The following is a 21,778-nucleotide window of genomic DNA, read 5'->3' on the forward strand; positions in this document are numbered from 1 at the left end:
TGAATGGCTACTTCCTACACTTCTGAGTCAGAGCCTGCGTGCATCTCATTTACTAGTGTGAATGGATTCTTAATTCACACCTCTACATACTAGTTTTACCTATCTGCTGTCAGATACATCCACTGCTGAAGAAAATAACTTTGCTGTCAATTCACACAATGTTGCAGAAGTAGTTACAGATATAGAGCAAGAAGTTCCTCTCCATCTTTAGGACAAAGAGCATGGTTCGCAAGGCAGTGCATTAATACAGTGGGGATTTTTCCCCTTGACACTGACTTCTGTTAAATAGCAAGAAATAATGACTGTATAACTAAGCTCCAAAGACATTATTTTAGAATAAGGGCTTTAATCTGCTCTTCTGTTCTAAGGAGTTTGGATATATGTCTAAATCTTACAGATTAGATTAAAAATCTTAGTTTTTCCTGTTGTCAGAACTGCATGTTTAATAACGTACTTCTGATATCCAAGTTCCTGACTAATAAAAAAGTTTGGGCTAACAATATAAACACGTTCACTTTGCTACACTAACGTAACAAGTGAACATACTAAGCATCACCAAAAGTGTCTTTTGATTCAAAAAGGTAGTGAGAAGGAAAAAAATACGATACCTGAGAACTCACCCTCTTTAGAATCCCTCATATCTGCAGAAGTAGAATCCAAATCAGCCTTTTTCTGCTTTGTATCTGCTGCCTTCTTTCCCTTGTTTTTACCTTCCTGAGTTTTTTTCTTTCCTGGGGAGAAAAAACCAATGTTTATTATTCCTGTTCAACAGTTTTTATTTTTCATATTTGAGTAGCAGAATTAATACACCCATCTTTAGAGTGTAACACACTGATTTTCCCAAGGAATACAAATGACAGACCAGTGAGGACAGCATTCAGACAACGCAATAAGGCTCTAGAGTCCATAAGAAATTAAAAGGATAACGAGTATCTAAAAATCTAAGACTCCTAAACATTTTGCTCACTTTCAAATCAAGAATAGACTAACAGAAACATGTTGTCCAGACTTAACCAGCTCACATCATAGTTATCCAATAACGTCACATGGCGTTTAAATTACTGTATCTTATACAAATATATGAAGAATATCAAATTTCTTCATATACTATTAATCCTTAATGTTAACTGGAAGACCTTACGAAGTAGAAACCCATAGAGGCTTCTCTACTTGTACAAACACTCTGAATAACGACTTGAATAGTTATAATAAAAGCAATGAAGTAGTAACATTGTAAGAAGACTAAAAGCAGCATGATCTTGACCAACAAAGCAAAGACAGTAAAACCAAATTAGGTGGAACTGGGTAACAGTAAAACATAAAGTAAAACATCGTGTCCACTGGCACAAACAAGTTTGCTAACGCTTTCTGTTGGCAAAATTAAGCAGCATGTATTACTTGCACAGGATGATGAACACAATGAAGATTAAGGCAAAATGGCATTATGCAAAGACCTAATCAGTGGCGCAAGGTGGCAAGCATTGAAAACTTCATTTACCAACACGCTGCAAGGTTATACTGCTTTTTTTTTTTTCCATTAACCTTAAAGATTCAGTCCCATAATACACAGAAATTAAGATAAGGACTGTGTAATAACAAATGAAACTCTAAGGTCTTCCAATTCAATTTACTGCAAAGACCATGTTCTCCATTCAGAATGGTTATTTTACATACAACAGTGTGGTTGAGACACCAGTCACCTCTGAAACGTCACACTTCTACACACCACCCCTTAGGAACGAGAATTGTCCAGAAGCAGCAATCCAAATTCCTCCTTTGCTTCCACTAAGACACAAAATGCTACATTTTAACCCACTGACCCTTCCCTCTAATCAGAAGCGTGCATCATAGCCCTAAATCCATTTCTTAGTTAGAGGCACATTCTTCTAACTCACAACCCTGTCAACAAGTTCCTCCTTTATTTCCTCAAAAATATTTTTCACATCTTGAGCCAAGAAACTGAAATGCCTCTTAAAAATGTTCCTCTAGTCAAACTGAGAATTTTCAAATACGCACCCCCTCCAACAGAACACATCAGAGACAGGTCAGCTTTAAGAGGAAATGCTTGTTATGATTTGAACATTCTATTCTGCTCTAAATAATTATCTGTATTTCCTCTCAAGGAACTCAGACTTCACAGGCTCTCCCCAAATTCTGGTGTTTCAGTTTCATGTATGTAATTATCCTTTTATTTTCTTATTCCAAGTTTTAACAGTTTTTAGTCTCAGAAATTGGCAATAGTCACTCAGAATGACTTTTTTGCCACCTTTGGAAAATAAACATGCACCTTTCCTGAAGTGAACTAACAATTACCTCACGGTATCCTCAAATATTCTAACAACCCCTATGTCTAAATCTGCCATAATGAACCAACACTGATTTATTCGATAATACAATATTCAATTGTATTTTACACCAAACACCTGCAAGTTATCAGAAGATTTAGTGTGTATTTTAGTGTTCACACAGGCATAAGGAGTTTAAGCGCATCTTTACCTGACAAGCAAACGTCCAACTTGAACATAATTTTATAATATCAACACCTCTAATGTTGGTAATTACAACCAGGAGCACCAAGATCTGAGTATGAAGGATTTCAAATAAGTTTCCAGAAATACCTGCTAAGCCACCTGAAATCCCTCTGGAAACGTACAGTAACACAAGCAACAAACTGTTCCATTTCGAGGAAAGGAACAACATTCCTAGAGATTCAAACAGGCATCACAATCCACCTTCAGAGCGACGTAACAAAACGTATTTAAATGCTAGGACCCTTCAAGAGAGATCAACTTCTTTGCAGACTGCTCATCATCTGAAGACCAACATCAGTACCTTGACCTAAATGACAAAATTCTAGACTCAACTCTCACATCTACACTGGAAACAAGGAGAAGATTGGTCCCCAGGTCCCTCTCATCTACCTCAAACTTCGCCATGCTTAGAGAAGATATTTACCAGACGGTGCAGCATATGACAGTATTGCAGAGAAGTCATGGGGCAATTCTACATCTAATTCTACAGCAGCACTGAACTTCACAGCACGGTGACGGGGTTACTGTAAAAACCTTCAAACCAAGACCAAACTAGTTCTTTCTTATAACAAGACTAGAAATACATTGTGCTATTTAAAGTGAGAGGTAAAGTATGTAAAGGAACAACAAAAATCACTCCTAAGTGCTAAAGCGTACAAAGGTTTTCCGAAGTGTCATCCATTTATAGAATATAAAATTTAATACAATTACAATCTGAGAAATCACTAGAATAGCAGAATTTTTACCCAAATTTAAGTCACATACTTTCTTATGCTATCGATGGAAAGATCATCACTTGCAAGTTCTCCTGCCACACTCCTAAAAAAAAAAATGCAACCTGCTCTCGATGCAACCTGCTCGCTGATATAGCTGGAAATGGTTCAAGTCCTTGGCCTTTAAGCATAAACGCATCTGAAGAGAAGATTCATCTAGCACCTACTTGCCCTTACTCAGAATAGCGAGCAAAATCGCTTGCATACATACATAATTTTAGATGCGCCAGATCAATTTCTGACACATATCAACTAGAGACACCAACCGATTTTTGATGTTTTCCTTTACCAGCTTTAGTTTGTTCATTTTCTAAGTTGCAGCTTTCTTTGTAAAGATTAAAAGAATCCCCTATATTCAAGCACAGCAACAACTGTCCCAGATGCACCCACTTCATGGCCCCGAATGTTCAATAGATGCCCAGGAAGAGAATTTAAGAACAGAGTAACAGTAAAGCTTCATTGGTATCCTCTCCCAGCTTTCATGTATCTAGACTTCAGGAACTTTTCAAGATATTTAATAGCTTTTTGACTTTCCTCCATGATTTCTCAAAAGTGCTTTATAAATCCATGTAAACCTGAAAGAATTGCATAAAAGTGCTTTATAAATCCATGTAAACCTGAAAGATTTGCATCACCTTCTTCCTGCAGATTGTCAATGAAAAACGCAACTTACTGCTCTGATATAAAGGATATCAATGTGCAGCCCAAGGTCTGACCCTTAATTTTCTTACAGTTTAAGATGTCAAGAACTAACAGAAGCCTGTAGGAGGGGGAAAATGCCTCAGAATACAGAACCTGGTGGAAGCCTGAGTATAAGTACACACGTGCACTTACCATCAGGTTCCTGAAGGGTCCTACATGGCTGCTACTGCCAGCTGGATCCTCCACTTGGTCTAAACAAGAAAGATACAGGAATGAAACACAGGGAAAGTGAAATGGAAACAATGACAAAAGAATAAATGAAGGGCAGAACTTAATATATGTGTATGTGCATTAAAAGGATTGCAAAAGAAAGATGCAAAGGAAAATGAATGAAAGAAATAGATGGAAAGTAGGTACTTGTCTATAGTGTCAAAGACCAAAAGAGGAATGTATCAATTTGTCTTGCAACTACATTTTTAAATATAGCTCCTTTTTCTCCTGTCCTTCGCTTATATTGTAGATAGGTCATCACCAGCATTATCTGCCTTTACACCTTTAAAAAACCCGTATAACACGTAGCACAAACATTGCAGTAAGCACAGGACATCTCATGCTACTGCCACTGTCCAGATAATTGGCCGATACTTATGCTGCAGTCTCACTTAGTTCAGAGGAGTTCAGATGACAACAGGGTGAGAATTTAGAGGAGATAAATAAGCTTTACTTGCCCATACTTTATTTTATTGATCAAACCAAGACATCTCAAAGCACTCTACAGTTACCTGTGCTCATATTTTTGCTGTTAACCAATACTAATGGAACTGTAAAACCACTGAGTTATTTCTGGTGGGATGGGATGAGCATACTCAGATGCCAGGAGGGAAGAAATTAAACACAGTCTTTCCATACACCTGGAGCTGAAGTCTATAATTAAATATTGCTAAATTGTACAAGATGCTATTATCTTTAATAACCTTTAAGCGCAGCACCAAACATGTTCACAGTTAAAACCATAAAGTAAGAAGGACACTCACATCTGATCTCAAACACTGTTTTGGTCACTTAGAAGAAATACAAGAGAGACATTTGCCTCCCCAAAAACCTTGGGTTAATAAGGGAAAAGAATTACTGGTATGAATTTCCGGTATTCCTTTGAAATTCGTAGTCAACAACTGCCTGCAGCCCCTGTACCCATATCCATGCTGTTACTTAGAAGTACCACAGATACCTGTCCAAATCTCAAGTGTCATGGAAAAAAAACAGTGGGGAAGGTGCCTCAGAGACACCTGCAAAGTACTTCTAGGGTACAGGCAAGCGTAGCCACCTTGAAAAGGTATGGCTAAAGGGAAAAAAAAAAAAAAAAAAAAAAAAAAATCAGTATTTTGGCTTTGGAGAGAATGAAATAAAGATTAAGTGTATCTACAGGCTAAAAAAATCTTTACGGAAAATTCAGCAGAAGACAACTTTCATGACCATTTCCACGTTACTCTGATTAATGAATTTTAAAATACTGATGCAACTTGATTTTCAATTTGAGAATCAGTTTGCTGTGCACCAGAATTCCTCTGTTCCTCTATGCAGAATACTGGCAGATGTCATGCTTTTCAAAGTAAATTCCTTAAACCTTCAAGCATCTGTAAAAATCTAACTAGTTATTTGTTCTGGAAGACAGGCTAGAAAAAAATTAATGCCTTTTACAGGCAAAAAAGCCATATCCAAAATAACAGCATAAATTGCTCCAAAAAATTAAATCCAAGTGGTGTTAGCTGGAAGAGCATGAAAAAATGCAGAAACATGTTGCAGTGACTTCTCAGAATCTTGTCCAACTGTGAATGTAGCAGCATATAAATGTTAAAGACCTTACATATTTAATAAGGGGATTAAACAGTAAATAACTAGGCACACAAAAAAAAAGGTATTGAATTCAAAATGTCCGTGATAATGTGAATACTAAGAATGATTTTTTAACATATTTTCCTCAGCATTTAAGTCTTTGGTTTTTGATTTATTTTTCTTTTTTTTCTACCATTAGCCACAGTTCATTACATAGTGAAATCTTGTTTACAAAACCTTTTATTATTATCTACCAGCACCTGCTCAGACAGCAAAGCCAAATCATAAACCACTTGGGTAAATAAACGGCACCATACCTGTGTGTTAAGAGCTGCTCACAATCACTGTCAGCCACTAAGAACTCTTAACATTTAAGGAAAGCTGGTAGGTATGACATGTCTCATATACATAAATATATGTATATGAGGATTATTTATATAATCAAGGGGATTACAAAAATTTGCTGAAAACGTGACCTCAGACCCACAAGGTTCTGCAAATATTTTATTTAAAGATCTAAGCCAACAGCCACATTTCAAAGTATACACTGCAGGTTCACTGTGTAGTTATTCATTCATTTTTGAGTAGGGACTGCAAGTGAAGCACTGCAGGCTTACACCTTCATCATATCACTGTGTCAAAGGATATTTGACTCACACCATCTCACAGCCTACGGTAATTAAACCATTTTTAAATTGCTGTCTGAAGTTTTAAGTGATCCAGCTGAGGCTATCCCACTACATTGTTCAAAATGTCACACTGCAAATTACTGAGGAAAGAGGAAGAGAAAGTAAAAATAGTAGGGACAAGTCACAAAGCTAGTAAATATTAGGCTAGGAATGGAAAAGATGACAACCTTGAAAGAAAACACCTGAACAATTCTGTCGTATTAAAACAACGTTACTTAAATATTATGACATCAACTTCCAATATTTCTTACATAATATTACTGTTAACACAACAATAAACCAAAATTCCTTTCAACTACTTGCATTTAAATATTGCTTTGAAATGTGATTAGAGCAAGCCCAGCTGCAAAACTCTGAAGCGCACTTCTGAACACACACGTACATTATTACCTGGGGAGGAAACATCTTTTGAACTCAAAAGCTTCCAACTTAAAACAAAGCAAAACATGAGACCGCTGCCCACCAAACGCTTTGGGGGAAAATGCTCTTGTCCTGGCAAGAAAAATGCCTGCAGAACCCCGAGGACGTCTCCTCAGACCCCAGGGCTCAGATATTCAAGCGCTGCCATAGAACAGCTTCGGTGGTAGCCTTTTTTTTCACAGACTGAATTAGTATGAGTCAAGCCAGAAAAAGCTCTTCTTTTTATTTTATTGTTAGTTTAAGATACGCTATACTAGGAGCATTTTCAAGTTTGGCTCCAGAGATGCATCCCACTTGTTGGTGTGCGCACACACAAAACCCTTTCTAACACCCTCTGACAAAATTCTTCCCCTAAATAGGCTCAAAAATACAGACTAAGTATTAACCAACTTTTCCATTTTCGAGTCCAAATCTTTCTAAAACTGAACACTTTTTAAAAAGAGATGTAAAAAGGATGCAAAAGCAGCACATTTTTATCCATATTCCAGCAATTCTATGGGTGAAATTCAAGACACAGAATAGAAGGCACAGCTCAATTTTTGAAACAAACACCTAATTAAAGGGGATGTCAATTAATTCTGAATGGCTACATATACAGTATCATTAAGAGGCCTATTTCAATAACGCTGTCAAGTATGTATGAAAATCTGCAGAGAAAAATATTTAAATGCCTTTATTACCATGTTTTCCTCAATCTGTCATTATTATAAATAATTGGTGGGGCATTTTTCTTGCAATAAAAGTTATCAGATACAACCAGTTTATTCTGGCATAATTTTAAGTACAGTTAAGCAGATGAAACACTAAAATTGACGTGAGCTTTTTCACAGTGTACAAAAACTATCACAATGTAATTTTAACTTCTGACTCCTGAGAACCATGAGAATAATTCAGAGCTACAGAAGATCTTGATTTTGTCAAACCTGCCCAAACCTAATACATCAAATAATATTGAAGATGGAGAGGCATAATACTTACAGCTATACACTTACATTTTCCCTCGCTATAATCCAAAACTCAATGGCCAGTACTACTGCTATTGTTTGAAGACTGCAAGCAGCAGCGATAAACAGCTGCTTGACATCAAGAATAAAAGCAAACACAGCGAGCAAAGGTCCTTCCATGCTTTTTTCCAGAAGAACTTGCATCTCCTCTGCCTTAAAAAGGCACTTTCAAGCTTACACAGTAGAAGCAGAAGAGGAACAGAATAAGCACAGAAGACAAACTTCACAGTAATTCTATTCATATCAAACTGCCTGTTGTATAAATGTATTCCTACACATTAACCATCATTTCACACACAAACAGTAGTGTTTTAATCACTGCATTTTCCAACCAGATTATCATTTTTGTAATAAAGCCTCACCTTGGGAAGCTATTTCAATACACCTGAATACAGATGCACATATACCTAGCTGTATATCTGTATTAAAATATGTTTCTACCAAGCACTAAATATCCATTTTATAGAAAAGAAACAGAGCAATGCATTTACAGAGACTGTTAAGATGACATTTGCATAACAGATGAACTTGTTGCCATGGAAAGTGTAAGAAAATTCTGAGCTGGGCTATTTAAAACATCAATTTCTGCAAATGTTTGGCAAAGCCTCCACTTTAATGACAGTACTGAAGATCATGTTACTATATCGCACCACAAACTTCTTAAATTATATAATAATCAGTACAAGAAATGTTAGCATGGCATCATAAGATATGCCACGCCAAGTAAAAGAGAATATATTACCATTATATGGAGTTCTTCATGAGCCCAGAAAAACTTAGCTAAAGCTATTCACAGAATTCACAGAAATAAATAAGATATTTAGGCTGAAAAGTCTTATGAGCAGGAAGCCTATCTTAGAATCATAGAATGATTTGGGTAGGAAGGGACCTTAAAGATCATCAAGTTTCAACCCCCTGCCCTGGGCAGGGACACCTCCCACCAGACCAGGTTGCTCCAAGCCCCATCCAACCTGGCCTTGAACCCCTCCAGCAGCCACAGCTTCCCTGGGCAACCCGGGCCAGGCTCTCACCACCCTCACAGCAAAGAATTTCTTTCTGTTATCTAATCTAAATCTCCCCTCTTCCAGTTTAAAACCTTTACCCCTCGTCCTATCAGCTACACTCCCTGATCAAGAGTCCCTCCCCATCTCTCCTGTAGTCCCCCTTCAGGTACTAGAAGGCCATTATAAGGTCTCCCCGGAGCCCTCTCTTCTCCAGGCTGAACAACCCCAGCTCTCTCAGCCTGTCCTCATAGCAGAGGTGCTCCAGCCCTCTCATCATTTTCGTGGCCCTCCGCTGGACCCGTTCCAACAGGTCCATGTCCTTCCTGTATGGAGGACTCCAAAGCTGGACACAGTGCTCCAGGTGGGCTCTAAAGAGAGCAGAGGGGTAGAATCACCTCCCTCAAGCTGCTGGCCACGCTTCTTTTGATGCGGCCCAGGATGCGGTTGGCTTTCTGGGCTGCCAGTGCACGTTGCCGGCTCGTGTCGAGCTTCTCATCCACGAGCACTCCCAAGTCCTTCTCCTCAGGGCTGCTCTCCAGCCATTCTCCACCCAACCTGTGTTTGTGCCTGGGACTGGCATGCCCCAGGTGCAGGACCCTGCACTTGGCTTGGTCAAACTTCATGAGGTTTGTACGGGCCCACCTCTCAAGCCTGTCCAGGTGCTTCTGGATGGCATCCCTTCCCTCCAGCATCTTAAACGTGTGGTATTACACCAGTCCATAAAAACTGAAATACGAGTTGCCTCCTTCAGGTTTTGTAAATTAAATGTTGTACCATCACCCTCTGTAACAGAAAGGGGGGCAAAAAACAGTGTATCTGGTAGCAATAGTATGTCATCCACATTTGCAGCACCTCATTCAAATCCTTAATATGTTACGTCTTCTGACTAACCTGAGTGTAAATCACAGGAAGTCTTAAGTTTATAGACTGTTAAGACTTACTCATCCATAATGACTTAAGTAGTACAGAATGTCATCTAACAATTACAATGTACGGCAAACAAACATCCACAGGGTTTAATTCTATGCAATTTTAACCCACACAAGAGCTGTGATGAAACAATTAAGTGTAAATAATTAAACATAGAGCTTCTATCTTAGCAACACTTAAAAATGTTACTTCTGCCTCTATGCCAGTATTTCTAAAACTGAAGTAGCAGATACAGAGTACAAAAATATGTGATCAGACTTGCTCTAGAATTTCTCAATCACTCAACATATTTTTTATTTCTACCTTCTACCCTCCCACCATTCACTGCAAATTCCTAGCGCGTTACTTGATACCAACCACAGCCACCATTGACACAGCCACGCCATTACAGAACATACAATAAACATTCTTCTCTATAGTTATATTCCATTAGCTTTTATTTTGCAAAGTATTAAAACAAAAGAAGCAGCAAAAGAAATACCAGCTGGCACACAGATTTTTCCAGAAATAACTGGTGTTCTCTACATTTACCCAGTTTTTATGTGCAATTCAGTTAAAAATAGAACATCCAAATTTTGTATTTAAATACAGAGAATTAGTCAAAACTTAAATCTCCACTTTAACAAATACAAGCTTTTACTTGAATCCAGAAAATACTGCTTCTACATTAACCATAGCCCTCCCCAAAATGAAGCTATACTCAAATAATTAAGAAATAACATGCATTTTGACAGCATCATTTGCAAGATAATGCAAACGAAAGGCCTCAGATGACTACTTCTACTGCAAAGTTTAAGATGATCACTATTAGATCAGCCTTTATCTGTAATAACTAACCCAAATATCTATCATTGCCCAATTTGGATCACTAAACATTTGAGAGGGTTAGATCAAAAATATCTGGGTTTTTTTTTTTTTTAGCTAAGTTATCTTTAAAAGTAACTACATAGGACTTTATCTTCCATTTTCTTCTGCTGTTTGTCAAAGTGGATACGTTCAAGTTCATTAGTGGTCATACTAGTAAGTGACACTTAAAAAAAAAAAAAAAGAACAACAACAACAAAAAAAAAGGACTTCCAAGTCCACATACAGACCCAAAAGCTAATGCCCTTCATACACTGCTGGTAAGTTCTGGTCTCCAGAGCGCTTTTGCTCCACCAGCCAAACAGGACTCTCAAAAGGTTAGTGAAAAGCTGCAGTTGCATCAAAGACCAAAAATGCAGTTTATCCAAACATTTCTCCAGACACGGGCTATGGCTTCACTTGGCAAATGCAGCTGCAGAAGGGCTACGATGCCCAGGACACAGGGCTGCCTTTGTGTCTCACCGGGCACTGGGATCACTGTTAACAGCAGTCTCCAAGGCTGAGGGGACAGGAGCAAAGCCTCTCGCAGATGCAGGATCCGGACAGTGCTGCTACCACCAGATTCAATCTCCCATGTATAAAATTAAACCCTTGCTACAAGGTCAAGCTCAGTACTTTTTATTTACATTCATCACGTAAATTTGTCCTCTGCTGTTCATTTCCACCCAAATAAATCCTTTTGTTTACCATACCTACAACATGTCATTTATGAGAAGTTTTTCTCCAACAAACCAGTAAAATATTCTCAGTAAAATCACCCCCTTCTGTTTTACAATGTATTTCATTCCCCTCCCTGGTACACATTTCCAGTTTTCTTTCCTTTAACCATCTTATTCTCTTATTTTTCTTCACTACAACTTGCAGGGGTAACCTTTACTTCAGGGGATTCAAGAGGGAAAAACCACATATGGCAGACAATTTTACTGAAGAACACCTTTTTTTAATGTTACAAGCAATGATCCAATAGATTAGTAATAGATTCATATCTTGCGTTTCAAAAAAGGGAAAATTACTTTGGAAAACATATGCAGTTTTATTTCCCAGAGCACACACTCCCTTATTGCCCTCCTTTCACCAGCACACTCAAAACTGCCAAGGTATCAGTTTTGGCACGCAATGCAAGCTTGCCTTAAACAGTATTTCTTTTTTTTCCTGTAGAGTTTAAAAGGCTGTAATAATGCTATGCTTGCAGTAAATAAATTTCCCTGAGCTTTTTGCTCAGACACTAAGAACAGAAATGAAAACACTGTATGTCAAATGACATGCACTCATATTTGTACAAGGTAAGGAAAATAACACTATTAATAAACAAGAGATGACAAAAATGGAACTACCAATTACCTAGTATAGTAAATACATAGTGTTTCCCTTAGTCCTCATTAAAAATGTTGTAGCATTTTATGAACTGAGTCTACAACCTAACAAGGAACACCTTTAATTGTTAATAAGCAGCTACTGTCACAACACATTCGCAGGCATGAAAACCTTGCTTCTCTGCATCTGTTAAATTTGGAAAGACTCATCTCCTTCGAACTTCAGAGTGACAATCCAAGGTCTTATGGCAGAATATCACTGCAGGGCCTTTCTTATATATAAAAGTAGATAAAGGAGGAAAGTAAACATTACATCAACTCATTATTTTAATGTACAATATAGTCCCCAAATCATTTTTATCTGCTGAGAAATTGTGAAAGATTTGCTTAGCTTTCTCTCTGAAACCAAGAGCTTCATTCATTTCAGCTGCAGTCCATCGATATTTTCTCAGAGAAATGCTTTTCAGTCTTCTCTGATAAGAGAAGATACACTGAACGATATTTCCAAAGGAACTCTTAACTGTAATGCTCCAGTTGCCCAGCCAGTGCATTTCTCAAGCTGTAGAGGGGAGTACAACAGGACAACAGCAACAGTTGGTGCTCATGTTAACAGAGCCGACAACCAAAGTTACTAAATCTATAGTCTATCTCAAACTAGACAATGGCCTAATTTAGGTATCTGCCTAATTTATGAAATCCTATGTTGACCTTTGTGGTCAAAAGGCTCATAAAGTCGCTATAGGGAATGGCAACTTCCTCCATTTTTCAAATAAAGTGATAAAAAATCCCAGTCAGAGCACAAACGTATTTGTCTTCTGCTCAGTTAACTGCCGCATTCGAGATTAACCTGTTTAGATCAAATTTGACTTTAAAGTCGCACAACTTCTTCGCACGCATCTTTTCATGGCATAAAATGTCAACTAAAACAGAATACAAAAATAAAACGTCACTGAAAAGTAACTTGGACGTTTCTGTTTGCAGGCAAGCAACCAGAAAAAACAGCTCTGGTATAGGAGAGCAGAGAGACTGGAGGCTGACACTTAACAGTTAAGGATTTGGTAGCCGTGAGCAAAGTTTCTGCCCAAAGTCCACTTGGCTTTTGCAATCCCTGCCAAGGGTCCGCAAGATCTGCAACACTGGCCTCTTTGCTCTTCACCTGCACCTTGAAATGGAGCACTGCAGGAAGTCAATTTTTCACTCAACTCACTGAAACTTAGTATGACCTACTCCTTGGTAAAAGCCCAAGACAACTCCAATACTCGGCAGCAGAATCACACACCTTTCCTTTCAAGAGTATGACCCTGTGGTAAAGGTGTGTATTTTAATGTTCCGATGCAAACTTAGTGCTAAAGAGAGACCAGCCACCCTTGCAGCTGAGCTGCTTCACACCAGAGAGTGTCTACCTAGACAGTTTCCAACTTTACTGGCAGCGAGGTAAGGAAGTTTGCTGGGGACTTGGCTCTGAACAGTGGTGATGCAGGAGGAAATTTACCAAAATTTTTATGAATCAAGTCACTTTCAGAAACACAAGGTCCTTCCCATTCAGCAATTAAACTGTATCTTATAGATTGCCAAATAAAACAATATTCATATATTTGACTAGGCTCAAGCGAGGCATCCGGCTCTCAATGCAAGTTGGAATATCTGTATAGCCGACTACCCATTTCCACGGCATTTGCTGCTGCAAAACAACAACAATCAAGATGATAGATATTCAGCTATTATAATACTCTCACTAGAGTAACTTCATGTCAATCATCGTATTAGTAACACTGCCTCTTTGAAGTTCTAAAGCATTAATCATAGTCTATCAAATGCTCTTGCAGAATTCAGGAAGAGTGACAACAAAATTAACTCTTAAGAGCAACCCTGGTAAGCTCGTAAGTGTTCATGAACATTTCATCCTAAATAACTTCCACGTACTGGTGATCCAAATAAATATTGTGCTTGCTTAGTCCAGGGGAAAAAGTTTATAAAAGCTAAGTAAATATTTGCTAGTGAATATCTGATGGTCAGACGTTATCTAATTTCTTAGCTACAAATGTTGAAATAGCAGTGAGTCTTATTTCAATAACTGTTAAACCCAAGGAAAAACTTACACTGCTATAACATTTCCGTGAGGAACCTGACACAGCAAGCGTAGGCCAGTGAGAATTCTTCAGAACAAAGTCATTCCTGTCAATCTGTGTAAGGCTCTTGGCAGGAACAACAAAACAAATTTGAAGGTTTGACAGATTAAGAAAATTAAATACCCTCTGGTCTGACAATGGGTTTTCTTTTTTGTTCATTTGGAAAATGTACAAGATAGTTAATAAGTGGAATATAAAATTACTTTGATATTTTGCAGTTTCATCATCCTGTGACACGCGAATCTTCACGGAGACTTCACAAACACAAACTGTCTTACAAAATTAGGAGATCTCACAATTAAAGAAAACAGCTCACAGCCACAAAGAGGGACTCTGCATCTCTTCCCATCAAAAAGCAGCTATCAAAACTTTGTATGCACATACTTGAAATTAAGTTAAACGTGCTTGTTTATCACTGCATAATAAATTACACAGGGCATCTGTGGACAGGCCCTCAGTGTAAGACATTCCCCGTAAACAATGCAAGTAAAATAAGCGGTCGATGCAAAACTATGGTAAATTGTAATAAAAACAGGCACTAATAAAGTTTAGTACCATTAATGATACAGAATCAATATGAATAACATTGTTTCAAATGGGTTTGAAAGGATGAAGGACAAACAGAAAACATCTAGAGAAAGGCAGTTAAAGTGATCACGATACGGAAGATTCTCATTACAAGAACAACTTAAAGAGTCTTCACTAAATTAAGACACGATTCAGGCTAGAAAGGAGATTGCACAGGAAGGTAAAGAAACCATAGGAAGAGCAACAGTGTGTGGTAAACCCTGGACTTAACCTGAGACAATGCAAAAGAATTTAAGAAAGGATTATTCACGTGAATAAAAGTCACCCAGATTTAGGTAAGGCAGCAAACACACACACTTTAATACAGTTAAGGCAGACGGTAACTCACTGAGTTGCTGCTTGTATGCTATAAGCAACAGGATGGTTCTAAATCACAAAGCAGGTCACTTAAGGGAATAAAAAAAGAAAAGCACTTGTTTCACTCCGGAAAAGAGCATCTATTCTCTTATTCCCTAGGAATATCATCCGCTTCCTATTTTTGAACATAACCTCCAAATCTATTTATCTCAAAGCTCTTCCCTAAAACTGCAATCATCAAATTTCCTCTGCATCTTCGAAGCAGAAGCATTTAAACAGTTCTGTGATTCAGAAGAGAACATTCTAAGAAAATCCCAATACAGTAAAATATTTCTGCAAGGAAAGTAGTATTTCAATAGAAACTTAGTAACTTTTTAATTTCTTTTCAGAAAAAATAAAAAAGTATTTTCCTAAGAAAGGAGGAGAATAATTTCAAAACCGATTATCTTAATTAAAAAACATTAAGAGCAGGATACCAAGCTTCTTTTCGTTCGGGTCACTCATTGTTTTAAAGCTAGCCATGATCAATAGAAAAAAAAAAAAATATTAAAACTGGAAAACTGTTTGGTGCCTTATTTCACTTCCCACTGTGGGTTATGTAAGTGCAGACAGGATTAGCAAATTTGTTTGGAAATGCTGCAACTGTGGTCTAGATTTTTTTTGACTTGGAAAAAATAGTATAGAAGTGTGGCTGGAAAAGCATAAAGAAAAATAAGGAAAGCTTCAGAATTTGAATAATCAAATAACCCAAGAACAATATTTTTATTGTGTTAGATAAATACATACATTTGCTGTAAACCAGAAGTAAGTTAATAGAAACACGCCAACTTGTTACCATCATGAAGGCCATATCGTTATTTTAAGTTAAGGACAGAAAAACAAAGATAAAAGTAACAGAGAGTATGCAAGGTGCTTGTAGTGCTTGTTGTAACAAAGATGTGACAATCAGCACCGAGTCCTTACACTGCACTCCTCATCACCTTCAGGCCCTTCGCTAAAGTCTTCTTATAGAAAGTATTGATTTCTTAGTGCCATCACCAGTCAGATGCCGGCCCAGCCAACCTTGGGACCGCCACACTACACACAGGAGAACGTCTGGTCCCATTGCTCGTACCAGTCCACACCCTGATACCCCAGTAACAGCCAGTCCCGCACTGCTACCGCCTGCGGACTGCCGTTCCCAGCTGCACACGCGGAAACTTTTAAAAGGAGTGTATACACAATAGTACATCTGAGCCTTCTGAAGAAGAAACAAACCTTACAGCCTTCCCTAACCTTGTAATTACAGCACAGAAGTAAACAAGTTTCCCAGTGTTCGATACAACCCGACTAAAGCAGAAACACCGATATTTTTTAAGAACTTAGGAAATATCTGAATGTGCTAAAGCCTCCTATTTCCAAAGGTTTATACTTAGAAATACGGAGTTTAAGGAGTCAATACACGCAATTTAGTGCTGAAATATTTATTACTGGTTTTCAGTACAGATAATTTATTTTTTTACCTCTGAAATGAAGGCTTATCTTCTCCTACTCTTAAACCCGTAGGCAGGAGCAAGGCTGGAATGAATCATACCAATTTCACTGTGCTGTTCAGGAAAGCTCAGAGCAGCAGCTATCACAGGAACTGGGGGCGTTGCTGTAGAAGTGAAGATGGGAATTTAAAGTAATACAAGTCTCCTATTCAAAGGGCCCCGTTTATGAGGGATAAAAGAAAATTTCCACTGGTTAGAAGACTTTAAATATATTAGATATTCACCAGACAGAAGCTGCCATGAGAGGTACAGCTCCCTTGATATCCCAAGTGCACCTTTTTAACTGGAATAACGTAATCCTTCCAGTAAATCAGTGTGATTTCGGGAAATCAAATTTCGTTTTAAGGTTTTGTTCCAGATGATCGTGTTGACCTTCTCCTTCCTTCCTTATCTTTTCCCAGTCACTAGCTAGGAAATTTTGAAGCCTTGAGTTCCTAAGTTTTTCATCAAACCTACTAGAAATACATCTTAGATAAGAATATCATTTCATGTCATCCTTGATACAAAAGTACAATTTTAATATCCGCCTATATAAACTACACTGCAATTAATACACAATCTTTTTTCTCACAAGCTCTTTTCTGTTTGGAAATAAGCTTTTAAATTTAAATCGCAGTACAAGTCTAACTAAGAAATTGATGTAATTTGAAAAACAAAAAACCAGGGCACCATTTGGCCATGATTTCCATTTGTGATGACATCCAGATGGCAATCCAAGGCCCACCTTTTGTAAACAGGATGGATATTTATGTGACTCTCAAGTACAGCTAATTATTTGGAACTAAGCAAGAATGTCTATGAAAGTATAAACAAAAAACTACGAGGATTTCTACTACCACACAATTTAACCTGCTTATTTCATCTTAACATTTCCCGCTTCTGCAGCAGCAATTTGACGCTGTTTCAGGAATAGTCATGCTTAAAGAGAAAAGAAAATCCAGAGTAACTTTTGTGATGACAGCATTTAGCTAGAATCCGTGCAGCAAAAGCCTGAAGTTGCACTTTGCATTCAGGCTAATATAAAACAAGGCATAATAATTATTTGTAACAGATGGTAATTGAGTCATAATTCACCCACCTTAATCTCACACTATCTCTGGGACAGTATTATTTACTAAGAGTTACCCCATAGTTTAAGCTCTCCCTGAAATCTGATAAGAACTATGGGAAATAGCAACATCACGATAGCAGAACCATTTAAGGTAGTAAAGTTTTAAAAGATTTATTAGCAATGATTTCAGACTTTAAAACTGTACTACAATAAAAAAAAAAAAAAAAAACCACCAGGGGCTGTCCAAGACATAGATGAACTCGATTCAGGTGTTTTGCCTCCACTACAATAGAGGACTCTATTTTAAGAGGTGACACAAGTGGGTTTTTTAAGAGGTTTTTGGTTTCATGACAGACAACTCAAGTTGCCTTACGCAGCATGTGCTTTTGGTAAAATGAAATTACAGACTCTCTTTCCCCCCTCTTGACAGCCTGACTTTGTACAGAGAGAGGATATGAAAGAGGCACACGCAGCATTCATTCCAGACAATAGTACGAATTATGCCACTGGGGTTTGTTGCCTAGATAAAGTGCTAAGTGGAACATAGCTAAGACACAAATACAGCTGAACAGCACAGCATGGAACCACTACCATAGAGATACAAGTAAGCACAGGAGAAGTAAAACGTTGCCCTTCTCTCCCCCTCCAAAAAAAGGGTTTTTTTTGAAAGGTATTATTCACAAGCACATAGAGCAGAATAAACTGTGTAACATCAGTATCTTTCTTCCTCCGAGAACAAACTTTTGATCTGCCACATAATCGATGACAGAAACTGCCTGGATGATTTTAGCATTCTCTGATTACACTTTGGTGCCTACTTAGCACCTTAAAGCAGATTATAGCCTGACAAAACCACTGCACATTTTTATGTGTGACCACCTTTCTTTTTTTTTCTTAAATACTTTTTTTTTAAAATTACTTTTGAAAGGAAGACCAAGTCTGAGGCCAGAGACACCAAAAGTGTTCTTCTTGAAGGAAACACTCATCTTCGATATTGCTGCTTACTACTGCTACATATTACTGCTGCCAAATATAAAGGAAGAAATGCCCCGATGAGAGAAAAAGATGTCCACACCACCCTTCTAATGGACACATGAATTTAACTGTAAAGCAAAAGCCAAGCTGTTCTCTTTTTCCTTAGAAAGGGAATTAATGAGAAATCTTGTGTTAATGCATTTGATTTGAACAAATTTTCCTACAAGCCTGGCAGGCAGAAGGGAAGCACCTTAACTACAACTTGGGAGAAGCAGATGATAAACACTTGGCAAATAAATGAAATTTCAGAAAATGCAAAAGTAACAAAGAACCTATTAGATCATTTTTCTGCTAGCTGTTGACCACACACCAGCAGCTGCTAGCTCTTAACCACATTAAAATCATGTCAAAGATAAGAGGGCTTGGCTCTGATAAATCTTTGATGCTACCCAAGTTCACCAAGTTGTTTTCTTTTTTGGGGAGTTGTATTCCCCGCCTCCCCATAACCTTTTATTCTACTAAATTTCTTCCTAAATCTCAAATGCGCTCATCACCTTAGCAACAACATGCAATGTTTCAATGCATAAAAATAAATTAGTAAGAACTGCCTCTTTTTCCTCAAGGACTCCTAAGCTGCTTGTGCACGGGTGAAGAAAGATGTAAAGGATTTATTCCAGCTCTGAAAACCTAAACCAAGCCAGGCAGTAACCACTGAACATTAACACCTGGGAGATGTAAAGCATTTTGAAGGCAGACTGCAAGAACAAAAACATGCAAGACATGGAACTGCTGAAGGAGTTGTGCAAGTAAAGAACGGGCGAGTTTTATGAAACATGACTGAGGCATAGCCAAGATCCCACCTTCTGCAAACACATCGGAGAAGACGGGTACATGGCAGAGAATGCCAGGTGCCATCCTAAATATGCTCTAAAGGAGATTACGAACCTTGTATCAGTAATCGCTTGCAAAGAGAGGTCAGATCAAGGTCAAGGAAAACAGTTCAATCTGTATTTTGTGTCTGCCCTAGGTTTGGTCAGCTGCTGATTCTTAAATGCCATCTCAACTTTACAAATTTAGTATCTTTACCTCTTATGGTAACACAGTCTGAATCGACAGCCTGTGAGGATTTATTGAGAAATAAAGAATATTCCTACTGCAATATGAGAAGTTTTACAATAACGAAAGCCTTGACTGATTGGGCAAAACACATCACATTTTTAATACTTGTGAAACGGTCACCTTGTCTGATATAATCAGAGTTCATTAAATAAATTGCAGAAACAGGAGTGTTTGTCAAATGATACATATCTTAACTGTCCAAGGACAAGGCCTAAGATGCATTAAACATTCAAAAGGATATTTGTTTTACTGAATACAGAATAATTATGAGCTATTTAACAACTTCATGTTTTGAATAACTAAATTATAATACACTTCTGAAATAAGGTCTTGTCTAGTCATTTCTAAGGTATTAAACCATCGGTTTCTTTTTCTGGAAACTGTGTTTCTAAAGGACACACTCATTCACAGTTGTTTAAACCTTGGCAGTTCATACTTAGTTCTATTTTCTCCTCAATGTGTAAGACGACAACCTGCAACACAGGCCAAAATAAAGTTTATAAAAAAAAAAAAAAGAATTAATTGATCTGTTTAGGTAGCTAATAAATTCAAATTTCACAACCTCCGGAGGATCTACTCTCTAGCAAGTTTCTTAAACTGGCACTTAATCTGAAAGATTATCTTGTACTGACTCCCCATTTTTCACATGCATAATGTTAACTCACAACATCCTTCTCCTCCCAACCTCCTTTTACCATATAGATAGAATTTTATGATTTTTTTAATTACTTTTTAACCCTGCTCATCACAATTTCCTTTATTTTCCCATAAAACCTCAACCCCGGGGCTAAGAAACTTTCAAATCCAAGAGATATAGCTGAATCTGCAAAAGAAGGGATATGAGAAGAAATCATTTTGGAATCCTAATTGCAGCTATTGCTATCAGATCAACAGAAAAATATTATGTTTCTTATATGAAAATTGCTGTTAATTGCAAATATTAGCAGATGTTACTACAAATACAAAAATAACTGAGAGTAAATGCAGAGGAGTAAAAATAATTCCAATGGAACCCACTAAAAATAGAACTATACAATTTCAAAATATGCATGCATTAGAAAAGAATAAAGCACATACTATGAATTGCCTTGTCTTTTACAGCACAGATGCTGAAACTTTAAATCATAACAATTCGAAGCAACTAAATACTTAGAATTTGGTCCTTCTGCTTCATAAAACAAGAGTTTAATTCCATAGATAAATTATTCTTGGTTATTGTCAAATACTTCATCTATATTGTATTTGGGGTTCTTGTTTTTTCTTCTTTTTAATATTTGTGAGCCTTGATAAGAAGTTTATGTTTATAAAAGACCTATTGTTCCTAATTATGACAGTTTGAAATCTCTAAAACCCATAACAGTTAAAACTTTAAACCTATAAAACAGCACAAAACCAAACCCATTAACCACCAAATTAGTTTACTGATATTTTACTGATATTTTTATCTATAACTTTATGAATGCAAATAAAACGTCTATGCCACGAAAATTTACCTTAGAAATTATTCTGTCTGGCTTTTCTGATTTATAATATAATCAAATTCTTTCAAGTTGTTTTTCTAGCCTTTCAGGTAAATCACAGGCACACAAATTTTATTTTCTAAGATAATGCACATTTAGGAAAAAGCCTAATACAGCCTCTAATTTCCCAAGCGTTGCTTGTATATGTGCTAAATATGCTTTTCATTACAGGCAGCAAAATACAAATCAGTGCTTGGATTTCAGATTGTATTAGCTTAACCTACAAATTACTGTTCAAAAGCATAACCAATTGTGCTGCACCACTTCTTTTTCCCAGCCCCTTGTAAAATTAAGAAAAAAAAAAAAAACAAACTTATATAACTGTTCTCCCAAATATTTGAGCTTGTGAGTTCCACACTCAACCGCACTACAGTTAAGATCAGGCCCTAAATTTTAAGTTAAAAAATTTCATAATGATGCCATTTAAAATATCTCCTTTCCTTGTTTACTTCGTTTCTCACCTTCAGAAAATTCTAAAATCTACATATTCACCGACAAAAATAATTTATAATCTTGTGCTACAACTGTAAATACTTCCTTTTTATATTTACTCCCTGTAAGTGA

General features: G+C 37.3%; 1 protein-coding gene across 2 annotated transcripts in view; it reads right to left on the bottom strand.

Annotated features, from left to right (window-relative positions):
- Positions 1–21,778, bottom strand: part of PRDM2 (PR/SET domain 2) — a 57,854-nt gene that overhangs the window by 8,062 nt on the left and 28,014 nt on the right. Inside the window, exon 7 of one of the 2 annotated variants that reach the window (XM_074161796.1) lies at positions 609–731. In XM_074161796.1, coding sequence (XP_074017897.1) covers positions 609–731 — 123 coding nt within the window. The remainder of the gene's footprint in view (positions 1–608; positions 732–21,778) is intronic. The other variant, XM_074161798.1, reaches the window with a different exon arrangement.

This window comes from Numenius arquata, chromosome 20 (assembly GCF_964106895.1).
Source record: "Numenius arquata chromosome 20, bNumArq3.hap1.1, whole genome shotgun sequence".
Lineage (NCBI taxonomy): Eukaryota > Metazoa > Chordata > Aves > Charadriiformes > Scolopacidae > Numenius > Numenius arquata.